Consider the following 22,582-nt stretch of genomic DNA (forward strand, 5'->3'; position numbering starts at 1 on the left):
TTTTTTTTTTTTTTTTTTTTTTTGAGGCGGAGTTTCACTCTTGTTACCCAGGCTGGAGTGCAATGGCGTGATCTCGGCTCACCGCAACCTCCGCCTCCTGGGTTCAGGCAATTCTCCTGCCTCAGCCTCCTGAGTAGCTGGGATTACAGGCACGCACCACCATGCCCAGCTAATTTTTTGTATTTTTAGTAGAGACGGGGTTCTACCATGTTGACCAGGATGGTCTCGATCTCTTGACCTCGTGATCCACCCGCCTCGGCCTCCCAGAGTGCTGGGATTACAGGCTTGAGCCACCGCGCCCGGCCTTGATACTCTTTTCTCAATCCCTGTTATCCTTGAGCCTATTAGGCAAGCAGGTAAGTACTTATTTTAAAAATTCTTAGCCAAGATAAGATCATGGGCCATCTCACGGAGTAACAGCTGGATTTTTGCTAGGGAAGTAAGTGTCATTTTGAAGTTACCATCTTCTTTTTAGAAGCTGCCAGATGCTGTTGCAACCTTGATTTTTCACCATGAGTCAATTTTTGGAACATTCCATCTGCTCATAAATAATCTCTTAGGGGACTTTATTGCCCTTTTTATTCCAAGTTTTGAACACAGAGAAAATACATGAACACAAATATATTGAACAGATAAATGCTCTTTTAAATAAATAATAGACCAAATAAAACTAAGTTATAAAGCATATGTAAAAATATCTAAATATTTTAAAAATAAGGAAGCTAAAATTACAGATTCAAATATGTAAAATGCTTATTTATAATGTTTTAAATATTATAAATAAATATTTAAGTATGGGAAAGCCATTATATTTTAAGCTTCTCAAGGAGACAATTAGTTTTCATATACAGGAAGTAAAAATCAGGAAAATTGGCTGGGTGTGGTGGCTCGCGCCTGTAATCCCAGCACTTTGGGAGGCCTAGGTGGGTGGATCACCTGAGGTCAGGAGTTCCAGACCAGCCTGGCCAACATGGTGAAACCCCATCTCTACTAAAAATACAAAAATTAGGTGTAGTGGTGGGTGCCTGTAATCCTAGCTACTTGGGAGCCTGAGGCAGAGAATCGCTTGAACCCGGAAGCCAGAGGTTGCAGTGAGCTGAGATTGTGCCATTGCACTCCAGCCTGGGCAACAAGAGCGAGACTCCGTCTCAAAAAAAAAAAAAAAAAAAAATCAATCAATCAATCTATCTGTCTCAGGAAAATCTTCCTGTCTTCATGGTAATGAATTCCTATGTTGTAGCAATGATAGGTTCTCTCAACTATTTCTGCCTTTCTTAGAAAGAAATCAGAAAAAGTTGAAAATGAAAAAAAAATTTGTGAGACATCATCAATGTATAATCAAATCATCTTTTTTGTGTTATTATATGGGATTCCTTGGTAATTTTCCATGGTGAATGTCACTTGTGCCTTCTTTTCCCACTAGTATGCTCTCGCTGCTGATGAAGTAGTATTTAATCAGAAGGAATTGGAGGTGAAGGAGCTGAAGAATCAAGTGCAAATGATGGTACAGGAAAACAAAGGGCATGCTGTGTCTTTGAAAGAAGCACAAAAAGTGAATAGATTGCAGGTAGTGTTTCTTAACGTATCTGTCTCTGTAGATTTACTTGAAATAGTACCTCACTAAACACAGTAGCATTTTAAATGCTAAGTGGGAACTTAAAAAAAGTATGTTCATTTGAAGAATTCTGAACATAGGCACCTGAAAGAATTATTAGCTTTTCCCTTAAATCTGCTTAAATGAGGCCGGGCGTGGTGGCTCAAGCCTGTAATCCCAGCACTTTGGGAGGCCGAGGCGGGTGGATCACGAGGTCAAGAGATCGAGACCATCCTGGTCAACATGGTGAAACCCCGTCTCTACTAAAAATACAAAAAATTAGCTGGGCATGGTGGTGCGTGCCTGTAATCCCAGCTACTCAGGAGGCTGAGGCAGGAGAATTGCCTGAACCCAGGAGGCGGAGGTTGCGGTGAGCCGAGATCGCGCCATTGCACTCCAGCCTGGGTAAAAAGAGCGAAACTCCGTCTCAAAAAAAAAAAAAAAAAAAAATCTGCTTAAATGAAAACATTTTTATTGTTAGCTTGACTTTGGTTTTAGAAATGTAAAGATAATACTCAGGAAATTAATTTATAAATCATATTATGGTTATCATTTTTCCATACTTTTCCCTCCTGTTGTTTGCCAGGGTAATATAGGCAATGCAATATTGTTAGGAGTTGAAAGGTAAATACATAATTTAAACTTTAAATTGTGTTTAAGTTTTCCTCTTATACCTTGTGAGTGATTTGCTTTTTAACTTTGCTTAACTATTTCAAATTTTCTGTCTTAGCTTTCCTATTATTTACATGGATATGTCTGTAGTATAACATAGTATGCCTCTAAATATTATACTCCCTGGCTGTGGCTTCTCCCATCACCCCAAATAGTTAATATCATTTAAAGCCTTTAGCTTCCTGTCGGGGAATAACTAATGACCTGAGAAATAATCTGATTCAGGACATATCAGATTTTGATTTTCATGTTATTTGATTTTTGTTTTCTTTTTTAAACCTTCTAATTGTGTTTTGTTGTTGTTTTTGTTTGTTTTGAGACAGGATCTCTGTTGCTCAGGTGGGTGTGCACTGACACAATCAGAGCTCATCACTGCAGCTCCTCCTGAGCTCAAGTGATCCTCCCACCTCAGCCTCCTGGGTGGCTGCAACTACAGGTGCACACCACGATGCCTGGCTAATTTTCTGATTTTTTCGTGGAGACGGGTTCTCACTGTGTTGCTCAAGCTGATCTCAAACTCCTGGGCTCAATGATCCTACCATCTCAGCCTCCCAAAGTGCTGAGATTGGTTACAGGCATGAGCCACCATGCATGGCCATAATTGTATAATTAAAAAATGTAAAACTAAAGTATATACAAAACAATACATATTATTCAGCGATTTATCACAAAGAGAACGGCTGGGTAACCACCACCAGGTCAAGAAATTGCTAACTACCAGTGCCTCAAAATTCTTAGTGCCTCCTTATAGTCACTGTTCCTCCTTCCTCAAAGAGAGCCACTCTCTTGACTTACATGGTAATCATTTCTTTGCTTTTTCTTATGGTTTTACTATCTAAATATGTATCCTTAAACACTACAGTTTAGTTTTTGGAATTTTTCTTCATCTATTCAGTATACATTATTCAATATCTGACTGGTTTTGTTGAACATTGTTATGTTTCATCCACTTTTTAATGGTAATACGTTTTCTGTAAATTCTAATATTTTATCTATAATGTGTAACCGTGGTTTGTTTAGTTTGATAGCTACATAGGATTTTATTGTGTGACTATACCACAATTTATTTTCTGTTCTACTGTTTGATGGACATTTGTGGTTTTCTATGAAATTTTCTCATGAATTTTCAGTGTCTCTTGGTGGAGATGCACACACATTTCTTTCAGATTTCATGCCTAGGAGTTGAATTGCTAGGTCATAGGATAGGTGTATCTTCAATTTTTGTAGGTAATACTGGATTGTTTTCCATTTTACACTCCCACCCAGCACTATGTGAGCATTCCCACTGTTCCATATGCTTCTCAACATTTGTTATTGTTAATTTTTAAATCTTAGCCAATCTGGTAGATATGTAGCATCATTTTATTGTGGTTTTAGCTTGCATTTCCCTGATGACTAGCGAGGTTGAACATTTTTTTTTTCATAGGTTTTTGGCTATTTGGATATCCTCCTTTGTGAAGTACTCATTCAAGTCTCTTGCTTGTTTTTCTATTGAGTTACCTGTCTTCTAAATTAATTTGTAGAAGTTTGTTATATGTTCTGGGTATGAGTTCTTGTTGTATATTCTGGGTATGATTGCAGATAATTTTTCTCTTTCTGTGGCTTCCTTTTTACTCTCAGTGGTGTTTTTGATGAAGAGTTCTTACTGTAATCAAATTTATCAGTCTTTTTTTTTATGGTTAGTGATATTTGTTCTCTAGTAAGCTTTTCCTTTTCCCACTTGTTTCCTCTGAGGATATTTTCTATATTATCTTCTGAAGCCTTATTGTTTTGCCTTTCATATTTAGCTGTATAGTCCTTCAGGAATTGATTTCTGTGTATGGGATAAAATAAAGATCAAATTTCATTTTTTAAACATAGAGATACTCATTTGTCCCAGCAACATTTATTGGAAACCATCTTTTCACAACTGTTTTGAGTGCTATCTTTATCATAAATCAAGGTCCATTTGTGCATGAATCTCTTGTCTATTTCTTGGCCTTCTATTGTGTTGGTTGATTTGTATGTCCTTTAGCCAGTATCACATTTATTATTTATTGTAGGTTTATAAGTCTAGATATTTTGTAGAGCAAGGCCTTCTGCTAGTCTCCTTCCCTCCTCACTTTCCAGATGTCTTGGATGTTCCATATAAATTTTATTTTAATTTAAACATTTTTAAATAATAATTTTATTGAGATAGAATTCCCATACTGTAGAATTCAGCTTTTCAAATATACAATTCAGTGATTTTTTTAGTGTATTTACAGAATTGTCTAACCATCACACCATCTAATTTTAAAATATTTTTATCACCCCAAAATGAAATCTTGTATCCATTAGCAGTTGCTCCTCATTTTCCTCCTTTCTTTAGCCCCTAGCAAAAACCACTTTACTTTCTACCTCTATAGATTTGCCTATTCTAAACATTTCACATAACTGGAATCATACAGTAAGTGGCCTTTGTGTGTGACTTCTTTCACTTGGTATGCTATTTTCGTTTATTTTTCATGGTCGAATAATAATTGTGTATGTTTCTAGGATACAATGTAATGTTTTGATGTATATATACGTTCCATTAAGCTGGTTAACATTAATTCACTAATTAACACAATTACATTTATATATCTGTTTAGAATTAATGAACATATTTTGATTGAGTCTCTTAATTCATAAGCATGGTATAGTTTCTATTTACTTGTATTTAGTCTGGTTTTTCTCAGTAATGGCCTACATTTTTTGGTGTAGAAATAGTGCAAATAATTTGTAGATTTCTTTCTAGGTACTTGATTTTTTTCTGTCACTATAAATGGTATCTTTTAAAAATTTCATTTTTCTGATTTCCTAATTGTTGGTATGTGGAACTCTACTAATTTTTTCATATTTATACCTCATTTATCCAGCAACCTGACAACTCACTTTTTGTTGGTATCAGGAGTGTTCAGTTGCCACTAGGTGGGAAGCCTTAAAAATTCCTGAGATAAATAGAAAGATCCAAACTTTTTGGAAGTAATTCCTTTTTTTTTTTTTTTTTCCGGAGACAGAGTCTCATTGCGTCAGTCTCAGCTCACTGCAACCTCTGCCTCCTAGGCTCAAGCGATTCTCCTGCCTCATCCTCCCACGTAGCTAGGATTCTAGGAACCCACCACCACGCCTGGCTATAAACTTGCTGCTGCTTTTTTTTTTTTTTTGAGATGGAGTCTCTGTCACCCAGGCTGGAGTGCAGTGGCGCAATCTCAGCTCACTGCAACCTTTGCCTCCCAGGTTCAAACAATTCTCCTGCCTCAGCTTCCTGAGTAGCTGGGACTACAGGCATGTGCCACCACACCTGGCTAATTTTCTTGTATTTTTAGTAGAGACAGGGTTTCACTATGTCAGTCAGTCTGGTCTCAAACACCTGACCACAAATGATCTGCCCGCTTTGGCCTTCCAAAGTGCTGGGATTAGAGGCATGAGCCACACACCCAGCTTACACTCACTTTTTAATTCTAATATTTTATCTGTAAATTCTTTTGGATTTTCATTTGTAATTATATCACCTGCAAATAATGACAGTTTCATTTCTTTATAATCCTTTATCTTTCTGTATCTTTTTCTTCTATATCGTCTATATTGTATACTTTAAATAGTTGGATTCTATAGTATGTGAATTTTGTCTCAATAAATTTGTTATAAAAATAACTTCTTGTATTTGCTGGGATCTCCAATGCAATGTTGATAGTGGTGATAGAAAGCATCCTTGTCTTGTTTCCAGTCATAGAGGAGCTTTCAAAATTTCACTCTGAAGTATTATATTTTCTATAGGTATTTTTAATTTACCCTTTCCAAAACTAAAGAAATTACTGAGATTTTTTATTAGAATGGAGCAGTCACAGAGGATGTGCTTAATCTCCTAGCAATGAGTTGTGACAACACCTATAAAATGTTACCTTCCAGGGAAACTCAGTAGACTCAGTGCCCATGGATTATATTGAGGACGGGTGGGTCATGAAGGCATCCTTTGCCTAGCATGAACCAAAGTCCCAGACTACCTGAAGGAAAGCAGGTGTAGAGCATAAACCACATTGATTGTGCCAGTAGTTAAGCTCAGTGAGTCAGTATTATCAGAGTGTTTAGGAACACTCCCAAAATCTAAGTTCTCAGATATCTGACAGCCTCATAGCAGGTCCTTCTAAAAGATAGCTGTCAAATCTGCTATGTTAACCTTTTTCTGCACAATTGTCCTAAGATTTGGTTTGCTAATGTGATGTTTAGGATATTTGTCAGTGAGCTTGTCCTATATTTTTGTTTCTCATAATATTCTTGTCAGATATTATAACAAGTTATACTGGCCTCATAATATAGATTATTTAATGTCCCCCTATACCTGGAAGGGTATGCAAAAAATTGATACTATGTCTTTCTTTCTTTCTTTTTTTGAGTTGGAGTTTTGCTCTTGTTGTCCAGGCTGGAGTGCAATGGCGCCATCTTGGCTCATTGCAATCTCCGCCTCCTGGGTTCAAGTGATTCTCCTGCCTCAGCCTCCCAAGTAGCTGGGACTACAGGCATGTACCATCAGGCCTGCCTAATTTTTTTTTTTTTTTTTTTTTGAGACAGTCTCACTCTGTCACCCAGCCTGGAGTGCAGTGGCATGATCTCAGCTCACTACAATCTCTGCCTCCCGGGTTCAAGCACTTCTCCCACCTCAGCCTCCTCAGCTGGGATTACAGGTGCATACCACCATATCCAGCTAATTTGTTTGTATTTTTAGTAGAGATGGGGTTTCACCATGTTGGTCAGGCTGGTCTCGAACTCCTAACCTCGTGATCTGCCTGCCTTGGCCTCTCAAAGTGCTGGGATTACAGGGATGAGCCACCTCACCTGGCCTTATTTTGTATTTTTAGTAGGGACAGGGTTTCCCTATGTTGATCAAACTGGTCTTGAACCTCTGATCTCAGGTGATCCGTCCACCTTGGCCTCCCAAAGTGCTGGGATTACAGATGTCAGCCACCACACCTGGCCATTATTTCTTTCTTAAATGTTTGGTTGAATTAGCCTGTTAAGCATTTGCGACTGGAAATTTTCATTGGGGGAATGTTTTATGAATTAAATCATATTAATACTTTCTTTTTTTCCGGTTTTGATAAGGTTTATTTTTCTAGGAATTTGACCACTGTATCTAATTTCCAAATGTATTGGCGTAAGTTTATGATAGTCTTTTATCTTCTTAATATCTTTAGCTATGTAGTCACATGTGCCCTTTTTCATTCCTGATTATTTGTGCCTTCTCTCACTTTTTTTTTGCCTGCAGTTTCACTAGTAAAATTACCAATTCATTAGTCTCTTCAAAGAGACAATTTTTGGCTTTGTTAATCTTCACTAATGTTTGTTTAGTGAAGATTAACAAAGTCAAAAGTCAAGTACTCCATTATTTCATTAGTTCCTTCACTATTTCATTTATTATTTAATTTTTTCTTCTTTTGGGGTAATGTTTAGTGAAGATTAGCAAAGCAAAAGTCAAGTACTTCATTATTTCATTAGCTTGTTCACTATTTCATTTATTATTTAATTATTTCTTCTTTGGGGGTAATCTGTTATCTTTTTAACATCTTTAGATGAATATTTAATATATTGATTTTTAGCTTCTTTTCTTTGGTAATATATGCATTTAACATTATATATGTATTTCTAAGCTTATCTTGACTTGCATTCCACATTGAGCTCAGAATGTTTCCTAATCTTCATTGTGACTTTTTTTTTTTGACTTGTGAATAACATAATTATTTTACTTACAGGACATGGGGGATTTATTTTTGTTTCATCAATTTTTATTGCATTGTGATCAGTTAACATACTATGTCTGATTTCAGTCCTTTTGAAGGTATTGAAACTTGCTTTTTGGCTTAGAATAAGGCAAATTTTCATAAATATTACAGAAGTACTTGAGAAGAATATGCATTCTGCAATCGTTGGGCACTGTTAATCTTGTTGTTCAAATCTACATTTTTAACTTATCTTGGAATTGTTTTTGTTATATCATTAATTTATAAAGTGATGTTAAAATCTCCCACTGTGACAGATCTCCAGTCTGTCACCCAGGCTGGAGCACAGTGGCACAATCATGGGTCACTGCAGCGTTGACCTCCTGGGCTCAAGCAGTCCTCCCACTTCAGCCTCCTGAGTAGCTGGTACCACAGGCGCACACCACCATGCCTGGCTAATTTATGTATTTTTTGTAGGGAAGGGGTTCTTCGCCACATTGTCCAGGCTGCTCTCAAACTCTCGGGCTTAAGTGATCTACTGGCCTTGGCCTTCCGATGTGCCGGGATTACAGGTGTGAGCCACTGTGCCTGGCTCTACTATAATTTTGGATTTTTCTTACTTCTCCATGAAGTGCTGATAATTTTTGCATTATTAATATTGAAACTGTTTTATTATTAAGTGCATACAAACGTAGAATTGTTATATCATCCTGGAGAACTGCTCTTTTAATCATTGTTACCTCTTTTTATCTCTTCTAATGAGTTTTGTCTTAAAGTCTACCTTGATATTACTATAGCTACACCAGCTTTCTTTTGATTAATATTTACATGGCATCTCTTTTACTATCTTATTTTTAATCTGTGTCTATTTTAGATATGTTTCTTGTAAGCAGCATATGGTTAGATAATTTTAAAATCCTTTCTGATAGTCTTTGTCTTTTAATTTCATTATTTAATTCATTTATTAATATAATTACTATTTTGGTAAAAATCTACCACTGTGCCTTTTATTTATCCTTCCTCCTCTGTGTTCTTTTTTCTCTCCTTTTTTACCCTTTTTTGGATCCATTGGGTATTTTTTCTTTTTCTGTTGTTTTCTCCACTAATTTAGAAGTTATAGTTTTACTGTTTTTTTAGTGGTTATTCTAGAGAGTACATGCACCCTCATATTAATTGGTACTTTTATCCCTTTCCCAGACAATGTAAGAACTCCATTGAATCCTTTTTAATTTATATGCTATTGATGTTATATATTTTAATTATCTGAATACATGATTTTTAAGTAAGGTTGCATTTTTATTGCTCAGCATTTATACAATGGAAATGTAAGGGCTTTTTTTCTGTTTGTTTTTTGTTTTTTTCCTGTTTCAACATTGTAGTACATGTGAAGTATTAAGATGAATGACTGGTCAGGCGTGGTGGCTCACACCTGTAATCCCAGAACTTTGGGAGGCTGAGGCGGGTGGATCACGAGGTCAGGAGATCAAGACCATCCTGGCTAACATGGTGAAACCCTGTCTCTACTAAAAAATTAGCGAGGCATTGTGGCAGGCGCCTGTGTTTGGGAGCCTGAGGCAGGAGAATTGCTTGAACCTGGTAGGCAGAAGTTGCAGTGAGCCAAGATTGTGCCACTGTACTCCAGCCTGGGTGACAGAGCGAGACTACATCTCAAAAATAAAAAGATGAATGACTGTTTCTTATTTATGTAAATTTGTGCTTGTAAAACAAAGATTGACATTAGAGCTTTCTGGATTAGATACACTTCAAAAATTTTCTTTAGAGATTACATAAAAAACTAAACCACATACACACACTAACACACACAGATATTTCTGATATATAATTTGTTCTACCTTTGGTTTTCAAGTTCTCCCTCCTCTCACGATTATCAGTTGGCTGTTTTCTATTTCTGTGCTTTTGGCTTCCTTTTTCACTAAGGCTTTTACTTCCCTGTACTTGTTACCTCCTTCTGCCTCCTTTGCTGCAACCTCTGCTGTCTACAATTCTTTCTCCACTTTTTCAACTTGTTTCTTTTTACTTCTTAGGTTTTACTCAGAAAGTCCATATTTTAATAAAGAAAGCTAATCAAAATGTTCAGGTTTGCAAAGCAACCAGTCACAGTGGATGGTGTATTGAGTATATGACTTTTTTGGCTGTGTTTGTTGCTTCTTGCCATTAAAAAGGTTTTGCCACTCAGAATAATCTTAGTTACTTAAGAACACCAGAAGGCTAGTCTCTGGATAAATGAAAATTGACTGTATTATTAAAGTAGTTGTGATTTTGGTCAATGTAAAATTCATTTTTAATCAAAATCTAAATGTCCTGAAAGGCTCTGTTTTTAAAAGTTTCATCTCTCTTCTACACAGAATGAAAAAATAATAGAACAACAACTTCTTGTGGATCAACTGAGTGAAGAACTAACAAAACTTAACCTGTCAGTGACTTCTTCAGCTAAGGAAAATTGTGGAGATGGCCCAGATGCCAGGATCCCTGAAAAGAGACCATATACTGTACCATTTGATACTCGTTTGGGGCATTATATTTATATCCCATCAAGACAAGATTCCAGGAAGGTAAAGTTCAAACATTAATCTTTTTCTTATTTTGAGATTTAAAAAAATTTAGCTATATATAACATCACAGTATATTTTACAGTCTCAGCAGATACTTATCAGTTTGGTTTTATGAAATTTTGTATATATCTTTTAAGCATATTTCTTTCTAATAAAAAACAAATGAGAATACATAGTTATATTTGGAGGGAATAGTTGGATGGATCTAATGTCTATACTTCATCAATGTGAAAAAGTTATCATTTGCTGTGATATTTTCAGGTATGACCTTGTTTAATATCTACATGAATTTATTTCTTCCTTTAACCACACAAAGTTGAGATGTTAGAGGGTATTTATTTCAGCTTATTTGGTCTGTCATTATTTTTGAAATAATATTTATATGTTATTCAGTCTTACCAAGTAGACATAATTAAGACTATATAAATATCAATATGAATTTTAGTTTGTTTGTGGTTGGTAAATATATACACACACACAGATATAAGAATCATCAAGGAATCTCTATTATGGAAAAGACTTAATTAGCAGATTCATGAGTTTTGTTTTAGCGGGTTCATGAATTCTATTTCTACATATTCAGATATAAGAATCAGAGAGACGGAGTTTCACTCTTGTTACCCAGGCTGGAGTGCAATGGCACGATATCGGCTCACCGCAACCTCCGCCTCCTGGGTTCAAGCAATTCTCCTGCCTCAGCCTCCCGAGTAGCTGAGACTACAGGCATGTGCCACCATGCCCAGCTAATTTTTGTATTTTTAGTAGAGATGAGGTTTCACCATGTTGACCAGGATGGTCTCGATCTCTTGACCTCGTGATCCACCTGCCTTGGCCTCCCAAAGTACTGGGATTGTAGGTGTGAGCCACCGCACTGGGCCATATTTCCTAATTTTATGAAGGGAAATGATTTATTTATGTGAGCTCCATCTGGTTGTTACAATCAGAAGGACAAGAAATGAAAGGCAAATGATACATTAGCAGTGCGATAGGCTTTGCATCAGGCAGTCTTGGGTGTGAATACTGTAATAGCTCTGGACATTTGGTTTTCTTTGTAAAAAGAAATTTTAAAAGGAAATTAGAATCCCAGAGAACAAAGTTAAGATTCTGAACCAAAGGTTTTATTTGCTCCTTCAATAATTCCCACACTCTCAGAAGAGAAATCTAGATGCCTGCCAGTTATGGGACAAAATAGACATGTATTGTACTTGTTAGATCAATACTTCTTGAGTTGGTTCTTCCTTAAAGGATTCCCCTTCCTCATACTCCACTGGGAGGCCACCTAAAAAACTTTCGCCCCATCTGTTATGATGCTGTTGTGACAGATGATGTAATTAGGTGACTGACAGCGGAAGCACAAAAATCAGACATAAGATGATTTTCAGAATCAGGTAGGATTTTTTTAGGAGAGAATACATGAGGGGGCCTATTTGTCAAGTGAGTAAATCCCAAACACTATATGATACTCATATTCTACTATATGTTACAATTTTAGCAGCTTATAGTAACTTATATTGATAAATGGACTGTCTCCTCTTAATTTATTAACTTTTGTTAGAATTCATCTCGAGGTTTGGTTACAGAGGTGATGAAAAGGGAAATATTTTGCAATAGAAACCAGAGCAAAGGTATAAAGGCAATTTCTAATTTATTGTTGTTGTTTTCTAAAGTCATTTTTTTGAGAATTTAAAGTACGCTTCCAATGGAAAAATGTTATAATACAGAAAATTCCCAGGCTAACCCATACAATTTTACTTATCTTGTGACATGTATTAAATATTTTTCCTAGAGCCTTAATTCAGCTATACCTAACCACCATGTATAAAAAATAAGTAGATACATTGCGGTATTCAAATTGGGAATATTGCCCTGGCGGAAGGAGTGGAGATGGCTCTGGGTTTCTTCCTGTGGTGGGATTTGGATTGGAGAGGATGCAGACTTTTGGCAGCAGCATCACAGTTCTCTAGGTGTTCTGAACTGAGAAGATGGGGAAACGGGAACATTTTTTGGGCTGTGTCTGTGCTGTGTTTTAAGAGCTGAGATGTTTTCCATGCCTTCTTTTGGTTTCATTTTTGAATACTACTTTCCATAAGTGAAGATAGAAGAGTTGTCCAGAAGATAAGACGCTGTGTATGTTCTGAAAGAAGTATTTGTCTGTGAGCCACAACAGTATTGTTAAATTAATTTTGACCTTTGTTTGAGGGGAGCATTTTCCAGTGATTGGCTATTTTAAGAGTGCCTATTTAATAACCCCTTTAAAAGCATTTAGAGTAACAGGATAAAATTAGACTTGTAAAATATCATTTTTTTTGTTGCTGGTGGGGGAATCACTTGCAAGGTCTACACAAGTCTGCCTATGTACTCTCTGGATCGAATATTTGCTGGATTTAGGACACGAAGTCAGACACTGTTGGGTCACATAGAAGAACAAGATGAAGTCCTCCATTGCCAATTTTCTGATAACAGTGATGATGAAGAATCAGAAGGCCAAGAGAAATCTGGAACTAGGTATGTTAAATATACAGTGATTTAATAAACATTTAGAATTATATGATGCAATAAATAGAGAAGTGTAGGTTTTTTACACTGGAGTATATCTTTTCCGTTTAATATAAGAGTAGATAACTTTTGCTAAAAGTACTATCATCTAATATGTTATGAAAATAATATTTGAATCCAAATCATCAGACTTATAATTGAAAAATAATTTTGCATTTGCTTTCAGAGCTTTTATAGTAATTAGATTCTAATTTTCAGAGGAATTTTTTTTTAAATTTCCCTATTCAGCTGCCACAATTTCAACAAACACGACTTTTCTACTGGATTCAACATAGGGAGGCATCCTTTTATTTTGAGTAATAATAGTAAAATTCTGTTTATAAATGTAATTAATAATTTTTTAACATTGCTGTCACTTTTTTGGGGAAACTAATTTGAGGGCAGATTAGAAAATGCTAGCACATAAGTTAACTTTCTGATTTTTTTTTTTTAGATGTAGAAGTCATTCATGGATTCAGAAGCCAGACTCTGTTTGTTCCCTTGTTGAATTGAATGATACTCAGGATGAAACACAAAAGTCAAATTTGGAAAATGAAGGTACGTAGATTTTCATAAAGAATTTTAGACCTGGCCGGGTGCGGTGGCTCAAGCCTGTAATCCCAGCACTTTGGGAGGCCGAGGCGGGTGGATCACGAGGTCAAGAGATCAAGACCATCCTGGTCAACACAGTGAAACCCTGTCTCTACTAAAAATACAAAAAATTAGCTGGGCATGGTGGCGCGTGCCTGTAATCCCAGCCACTCAGGAGGCTGAGGCAGGAGAATTGCCTGAACCCAGGAGGCGGAGGTTGCGGTGAGCCGAGATCGTGCCATTGCACTCCAGCCTGGGTAACAAGAGCGAAACTCCGTCCCAAAGAAAAAAAAAAAAGAATTTTAGACCTAATGGTTATAAGATATTTACCTTTTTCCTCAATTGATAATTAAGAAACATCCAGGAATCCTCAAAGACCAGAACTAGGTACAAATGCATTCCTGGTTGGTTGAACTTCTTTTATGTTCTCTGTTTTAACCTCTTTCAGTCTTTTTACTCCTTAATAAAAAAGTTTCTGTCAGTTAATTATGGCTAGAGATATAGGCTAACTCCCTCAAAATAAGGATTTTTATATTCAGACCTGAATTGATATGCTTTGTACTCCTGATGACTTTAAAATACAGTGTAAGTAATTGTAGTGTGTCTGCTCCTTCACTAACATCAATGATGTATTTGGCTTTAGAGTCCAGTTAGTATACTGGGTGCTGGTAATGTTTTAGTACACAACTGCTAAGAATTTTTATGCATCAGTAACAGCATCAAAAACATTTATGAGCCAGGCATAGTAGCTCATGCCTGTAATCCTAGTGCTTTGAGAGGCTGAAGTGGGAGAATTGCTTGAGGCCAGGAGTTTGAGACCAGCCTGAGCAACATAGTGAGATCTTCTCGCTACAGAAAATGAGCCCAGCATGGTGGTGCATACCTATGGTCCCAGCTACTCAGGAGGGAGGCTGAGGTGGGAGAATCACTTGAGCCCAAAAGTTCAAGGCTGCAGTGAACTGAGATCACACCACTGTACTCTAGTCTGGGTGACAGAGCAAGACCTGTCTCAAACAAACAAACAAACAAAAAAAGCAAAAAAGAAAGCTACTACTACCCTTTAGTTTTCAAAACATTTTTATTTATTTATTTATTTTTTCGACAGAGTCTTGCTCTGTCACCCAGGCTGGAGTGCAATGGTGCAGTCTCGGCTCACTGCAACCTCCACCTCCCGAGTTCAAGTGATTCTCTTGCCTCAGCCTCCCGAATAGCTGGGACTACAGGTGCGCGCCACCACACCCAGATAATTTTTGTATTTTTAGTAGAGATGGGGTTTTACCATGTTGGCCAGGCTGGTCTTAAACTTGTGACCTGGTGATCTGCATGCCTCAGCCTCCCAAAGTGCTGGGATTACGGGTATAAGCCACTGCGCCCAGCCGGCAGTAGTAGATTTTAACTCATCTCTCTTGGCCAATGTGTGGTTGACTCACAAAAAATAAGGGAATAGTGAATATAAATAACATGGTAAGTGCTACACTTTAAAAATATAGAGCATCTCTTTAAGAACTTATACATAGCTTAATGAGCCAAAAATTTAAGTATAATGAAAATAAATTTCAAAATGTAAAAATGATAAAGGTAAGTGCTACTTAAGCAGTCATGCTTGAGCTGTTTCTTCTATGATCGTTCTTTTTTTTTTTTGAGATGGAGTTTCACTCTTGTTACCCAGGCTGGAGTGCAATGGCACGATCTCAGCTCACCACAACCTCTGCCTCCTGGGTTCAGGCAATTCTCCTGCCTCAGCCTCCTGAGTAGCTGGGATTACAGGCACGCGCCACCATGCCCAGCTAATTTTTTGTAGTTTTAGTAGAGACGGGGTTTCACCATGTTGACCAGGATGGTCTCGATCTCTTGACCTCGTGATCCACCCGCCTCGGCCTCCCAAAGTGCTGGGATTACAGGCTTGAGCCACCGCACCCGGCCTGCTTGAGCTGTTTCCTACTGCTCTGCAACCAGGGAAAAAACTTATGTCAAAATGTAAATGAGCTTACACTACTTCCTTCCGTAAGAAAGTCTGGCTATGAAAAAAATGTCATCTGAACTAAAGCAGTGTGCTTAGTGACATAGTTCATGTACATTCTGGTGCAGAATAGTAACAAACAGTGCTAGACCACATGCTGAGTAGCCTTGTGTAGACTGCATTCTCCTATTACAATAAAAGTAGAAGTTAATAGGAAACAAATTCATCCCTCGATCCATCTGGAAATTTTATACATATCTCAAATAACTCAGGTTAAAGGCAATGAAAAATTGTGTGTCTGAACCTATGGGATATTATGAAATAATATATACATATATATTAATTTGTAAGAAAATGAAAACTCTTACTGTAAGCTGGAATGCTAGAGTCCCAATTGCTGTGTACTTTTTCCATTCCTTTCTTTTTGTCTCTTCCACTGCCACCTCTAAATTGCCTTTGTGTCTGCTTTTCTTTTTCTTTTTTTTTTTTTTTTTTTTGGAGACGGAGTTTCGCTCTTGTTACCCAGGCTGGAGTGCAATGGCGCGATCTCGGCTCACCGCAACCTCCGCCTCCTGGGTTCAGGCAATTCTCCTGCCTCAGCCTCCTGAGTAGCTGGGATTACAGGCACGCGCCACCATGCCCAGCTAATTTTTTGTAGTTTTAGTAGAGACGGGGTTTCACCATGTTGACCAGGATGGTCTCGATCTCTTGACCTCGTGATCCACCCGCCTCGGCCTCCCAAAGTGCTGGGATTACAGGCTTGAGCCACCGCGCCCGGCCTGTGTCTGCTTTTCTTAACTCTACTTCTGTTGAATGTTTTACCAGCAAACAGTTTTATTTCTCCGTTTTGGTGGTTTGTTTTGTTTTGTTTTGTTTTGTTTAAGATGTAAAGATTGAATGTCTCCAGGAGAGTCAAGAATTGAATCTGCAAAAATTAAAGAATTCAGAACGCATACTTACTGAAGCTAAACAAAAAATGAGAGAACTTACAATTAACATCAAGATGAAGGAAGATTTGATTAAAGAATTAATAAAAACAGGTAATAGTATCTTGTGAACCAGCTTATATGAGAAAGAAAACTTCTAAAATTGTTTCTGATGTGGTAACATTTACTTTAGTTTTTGAAGCTTAGGTCTATCCACTTAGCTTGGATTGGTGTAACAAGGTGAGTTTTTAGGCCAATATGTAGAGGCTATTTATCAAAAGAATTTTTTTCTTTGGGGATTACACCTCTGAATCGTTCTAACCAGTGTGAACTCTGCATTGTGCTGAAATTCTGTGGCACTTATGAGTTCCTTTTTCTTTTCTTTTCTTTTCTTTTTTTTTTTCCACATTTTTTTACATTTTTTAAGAAGCATCCTCTGCTTAGCTACTTTCCCAAAGTTGTTTTTTTTTTTCTCATTCCTAGTGACATATGTGCTATGCATCATCCTAGCTCCAGTTACCCAGATGTTTAAATAAGTTTGACCATGCTGCTTCCTCACAGGCAGGATCAAACCGCACTTGACCCCTTAGGAGTATCTAGGAGCTGATCTAGAATGGCTTCTCCATTCCCAAGATTTCAGGGCACTTCCTGTGGAATTCGAGGATATTTTCCCACTACAATGAATTACTTTGTTTCAGAAAGGTTATCTTACCATGTATCTCATTAAACAAACATGTTTTTGTAGCCCGGTATACCCAACATGGTTGCTTTAAAATGGACGACACCAGAGCTTACACAGAGAAGGTCCTTTCTTGCTCATTAGAACCAGGGCAATTTGGAGCTTTCCTAAAAATCCTCAGAGATGGTGACTTGTGAAAGTGTCAGTGAGTGCTTACTTTTCAATGCCCTCTCACTGAAGACTTCTCTTGAATAGCGGCTACTTCTGCCAACTAACAATAACAGGACATCTATATTATATTTTATCAATTCTGATACACTGCAAAAAAATTTATAAAACCACAGGTGCGTATTGGGTATTGTGGCATATGCTTGTAGTCTCAGCTGCTTGGGAGGCTGAGGTAGGAGGATTTGTTGAGCCCCAGAGGTCAAGGCTGCAGTGAGTCATGATTGCACCACTGCACTCTAGCCTAGATGATAGAGCTCGACGCTGTCTGAAAAAAATTAATAAACATGTAATTGGCACTGTATTTTTTGTTTTTTTTTTTTGAGATGGAGTTTTGCTCTTGTCATCCAGGCTAATGTGCAATGGCGTGATCTCAGCTTGCTGCAACCTCCGCCTCCTGAGTTCAAGTGATTCTCCTGCCTTAGCCTCCCAAATAGCTGGGATTACAGGTGCCCACCGCCATGCCCAGCTAATTTTTGTATTTTTAGTAGAGATGGGGTTTTGCCATGTTGGCCAGGCTGGTCTTGAACTCCTGACCTCAGGTGATCCACCTGCCTCAGCCTCCCATAGTGCTGGGATTACAGGCGTGAGCCACTGTGCCTGGCCTGGCACTATATTTTTTGGAGTGGCTCATAAAATATTAGTGTGTTGAACAATTAATGAATAGCCCAAAATGATTTGTTTAAATATAGTAGTTATATGTATTTTAAAGGTGGTCAAATAAATAGTAAATTAGAGTCAGAGGATGGCTCACAATGCATTTAGTTAAATAAATTTTATTTTAAAATGATGAGCATTTTTGGATAGCAGGTATAACCAGCTATATAAATAGTATAATAGGCTGGGTGCAGTGGTTCACGCCTGTAATCCCAACACTTTGGGAGCCCGATGTGGGTAGATCCCTTGAGTTCAGGACTTTGAGACTAGCCTGGCCAATATGGTGAAACCCTGTCTCTACTGAAAATACAAAAATTAGCCAGGCATGGTGGCGTGTGCCTGGAATCCCAGCTACTGGGGAGGCTGAGGCAGGAGAATTGCTGCAACCCAGGAGGCAGAGGTGGCAGTGATCTGAGATTGCGCCACTGCACTCTAGCCTGGGTGACAGAGCAAGACTCTGTCTCAAATAAATAAGTAAATACATAGTATAATAAACTGTCTCTGGTGATTATTCATCAGCATCCTCCAAGCTTTAGATTCCTATTTTTTTATTGCCACGAGTTTTCCAGTCTAGTTCAGGGACAGTTGCCTATTCAGAGCAAATCAAAACCAAACTTTTAGGTTAGTAGCTGGACTTAGAATGAAAAGAGATGTAGAAATATCTATAGTATATTTTTTCTGTTCTATATATTAATAAGAAAATAATTTAAAAGCAATTAATCTCAAGTTCAGTGCAGTGAAAAAGGAGAATCAGCTTTGGATGAAAAGACTCTTAAGAGACATGACAATCAAATGTATTGTGGACCTTGTTTAGATCCTGATTAAAATAAACCAATTGTGAAAGACATTTTGAGGCAATTAGGAAAGTCTGATTATAGACTGATTGGTATTAACATTGTTAGTGTGATAATAACTTTTTGGTTATGTCCATATTTTATATAAATGCTTGTTGCAGTATGTATAAGTAAAAATGGGAATTTAACAAAATGAAGTATGTATAGGTGAGATGATATGACATCTGGGATTGCTTTATAATAGTTAAGCAAAGTAAAACAAAAGGCATATTAAGCAGCTATGACAAAATCTTGATAACTTTCAAATCTGGGTGATGGGGGTTCATTTTATTATTTCTTTTGTTATGTTTAAAATTTTTTAATAGTAATTTAAAAAAGTAATTCAAGGAGACAGATCATTGGTAGCAGGAGGCTAGAGTATACTAAGCAAGAGGACAGTCACTCCAAATATCCTTCTTAACTGAGTTTGATGCCAGCAAAGCTCAATAACAAATTCAGAGGACCAGAAATGTCACTCTAAAACGCAAAAGATTAAAAGTGAGCCTGAGTGGCAGCAGATGGGAACAATCATTAAGGAACTAATCATTAAGAGGCCTGGTGGCAAGCTGTGTTTGATGGGGGTGGGTGGGGACAACTCGGTTTTTAATGCTATATCTTAAATAGTGTCACTGCCTGGCTGAATTTTAGAGTATTTTTATGTTTTTGATGTTTAACTTCTTTTTACATAGTTTATACTAATAATAATTATTATGTTTAAGGTCACGATGCCAAGTCTGTAAGCAAGCAGTATTCTTTGAAAGTAACAAAACTAGAGCATGATGCAGAACAGGCAAAAGTCGAACTCTTTGAAACACAAAAACAGCTACAGGAGCTGGAAAACAAAGATCTTTCTGATGTTGCAATGAAGGTAAAATTACAGAAAGAGTTCCGTAAAAAGATGGATGCTGCAAAGCTGAGAGTTCAGGTAATTTAAAAAATGTAATTGAGAAAACTTATTTAAGCTTTCCTGCTTTTGAGGATTCTTGTACTGAGTTAGGAAAGAAGTGGAATTCAGTTTATACCAGCAAGAAAAACAGGGTGTGAATTTTTCTTTTGTAGAGTGCTGGTCGATTTACCTGTTTTTAAATCTGGGTTGTATATTTCTTCATTCAAGAAATATGTATTCTTTCAATCTTCATGTCAGAAAACCACATGGTAAGAAATAAAGATAACCACAAAATAGTGTTTTTTTCCTGAAGGACAAAGGATTAAATAATGGTTAAATCATACATATAAAACAGGTGGTTCCTATATGACACTTTATAGACACTCAACAAATGGGAACAATTTTGAGATATGGTTTTCTGAAACCATAATTGATTGGCTTAAGAAGAGTTAATAACTTTGTGTACTGCAACTTATCCTTAACTTCCTAATGCCTGGTTTTAGCTTTAACTTTAGAAATAGCTACAGTTAAAAATTCTATTCTATGAGAAATATCCCATCACATAGAGATTTTGTGTGATGAAGCCATTTCCAGGTGCTTTGGAGATAGTCACAGTGCTTTGTTAGTCTGATCATAATGAACTTTCTAGGATTTCTTTACCTCTCATGATCTCATGATCTACTGCTTTCGTGCTATAGAAACATTTTTATATTGTTTCCATTATAGGTAGAATTGTAATTAACCTATTCACAGCATTATTATTATTTTTGAACTATGCCACGTTTATTTGCTTTCAACAAAATAGATATTTGTGATATACCTCTCGTGTGCCTGGTCCTAATCTAGGTAGGGAGGCGGAGGTGAACAAGCCAGAAAAGTCCCTCCTGGAGTTTCTTATGCCACCTCAAACATCTGGATATTTCCACTAAAGGTTATTACCTAAATAGCTTCTCAAGTCAATACCAAATTAAAATAATATGACTTGAATATTTGAATTGCTTAAAGGAGGACGTAGGGTGGTTATCTATGTCACACCTTCCATTTTCCTTCAGAATACATATTTTCACTTTGGAATTCACCTCTGAAAGTGTTGGGATGAATTCTTTTTCACTTCTTAATTCTTTAAATTAGGGCTGTGATGCCTAACAAAGTATTCATTTTAGCAAAACATTAGTAGGATATAATGATTAAGATTTTTCCTTGTGTTTATTGTGAAATTTTATTTATAATTTAATAAGTTTGTATTCTAGCGTCAGTTCTTATTATAATTCTTATTCTCAACATTGAAAACCAAAATTATTATTTTTCTAGAGAGGTTACTTATCATATACATCTATAGTTTAAGCCTTGTTTATGAATTCCGCAGAGGTTATTTTTGTATTTCCTATGTCTCACACAACTAAAATGGGAGAGATTAGAAGATTAAAGACTATTAATAGGATTTGTGGATTATTATATTATTATTATTATATGTCTTTCCATGTTTTCTATGCTTCCTGCTGTGTATCCTTTTCTGCTAAGAGTACTAAGAAGGAAAGGAAAAGAAAGGTGTGGAACTTAACCTCGAAAGAAACATCTGATACAGCAGAGGACAGAAACAAGACATAGTTTTAGAAATTTTGTACCTTTGACACGTCCATGCACTACTGATGGGGATAGAATGATAAGGAGGATGAGGAGGACAATAGTTACCATTTGTTGAGGGCCTAAACATACCAAATGGTTTATATACATTATTTAATCCTTTGAAGTGGGCATTTTTAGCCATTTTACAAATGTGGAAACAAAGGTTTAGAAAGGTAAAATAACACAGTCAGAGTCCCATAGTGGTGATGACAATACCAGTTTTCAGTACTCTAACATAACATGGTTTTTTGTTTTTGTTTTTGTTTTTTTTTTGAGACGGAGTCTTGCTCTGTTGCCTAGGCTGGACACTGCATCCTCCACCCTTCACCTCCCAGGCTCAAGTGATCCTCTTGCCTCAGGCTCCCAAATAGCTGGGATTACAGGTGCCCGCCACACACCTGCAAATTTTCGTGTTTTTAGTAGACATGGGGTTTCACCATGTCGGTCAGGCTGGTCTTGAAATCCTGACGTCAAGTGGTCTTGGCCTGTCTTGGCCTCCCAAAGTGCTGGGATTACAGGTGCGAGTCACTGCACCCAGCCATATCATGCTGTTTTAAAGTACTGAAATACTAGTATTTTTATTGGTAGAATACAGTTATTTTCATTTTTAAAACAAAAAAAATTTAAATTAGAAACTTCTAAAACCTATATTTTTAATGTCTTCAGGTATACGTAGAGCGTTACATGCTGCATTAATAGTTTCATGCTGATGCATTTGAGCAACTATGGAAAAATGCAAAAGACAGTGGGAACAGTATCTCACTCTTAAGATTTTCAGATGTACACTGATATTTTTAATATTATGTGAAAAAGACACTAAAATACTGATATCATAATTTTTGCTGCAGTATTGTAATTATTGTCAATTGTAAGTGGCAAAGCCGGTGTCCAGATTTAGGTATTGGAAAGTACAAAGGCTTGTGGCCTCTAAGCCAGTGGTATCCAAAGTAGTCCATCTGCAGATTGTTCTTGTTCTGTGATGAGATAAAGGTCAATCATTGCACAGCTTCCTTCATCAAAAAGGTCTTGCATGAAAACATCAACTGAATCTAATAGTATGCTGAGGGGTACAAATTGACAACAGTGTCTGTGAACTAGCACTGGTCCA

General features: G+C 37.0%; 1 protein-coding gene across 6 annotated transcripts in view; it reads left to right on the forward strand.

The window, feature by feature from the left end:
• The window catches only part of KIF27 (kinesin family member 27), an 83,633-nt gene that overhangs the window by 23,683 nt on the left and 37,368 nt on the right, over nucleotides 1-22,582 (forward strand). For 5 of the 6 annotated variants that reach the window (XM_032290824.1, XM_032290826.1, XM_032290828.1 and 2 more), the window contains 6 exons: nucleotides 1,424-1,567; nucleotides 10,350-10,556; nucleotides 12,892-13,061; nucleotides 13,546-13,649; nucleotides 16,527-16,682; nucleotides 19,682-19,887. In XM_032290824.1, the coding sequence (XP_032146715.1) occupies nucleotides 1,424-1,567; nucleotides 10,350-10,556; nucleotides 12,892-13,061; nucleotides 13,546-13,649; nucleotides 16,527-16,682; nucleotides 19,682-19,887 (987 nt within the window). The remainder of the gene's footprint in view (nucleotides 1-1,423; nucleotides 1,568-10,349; nucleotides 10,557-12,891; nucleotides 13,062-13,545; nucleotides 13,650-16,526; nucleotides 16,683-19,681; nucleotides 19,888-22,582) is intronic. The other variant, XM_032290827.1, reaches the window with a different exon arrangement.

The sequence above is a fragment of the Sapajus apella genome, unplaced genomic scaffold, assembly GCF_009761245.1.
Source record: "Sapajus apella isolate SASKATOON/1434 unplaced genomic scaffold, GSC_monkey_1.0 scaffold24, whole genome shotgun sequence".
Classification (NCBI taxonomy): Eukaryota; Metazoa; Chordata; class Mammalia; order Primates; family Cebidae; genus Sapajus; species Sapajus apella.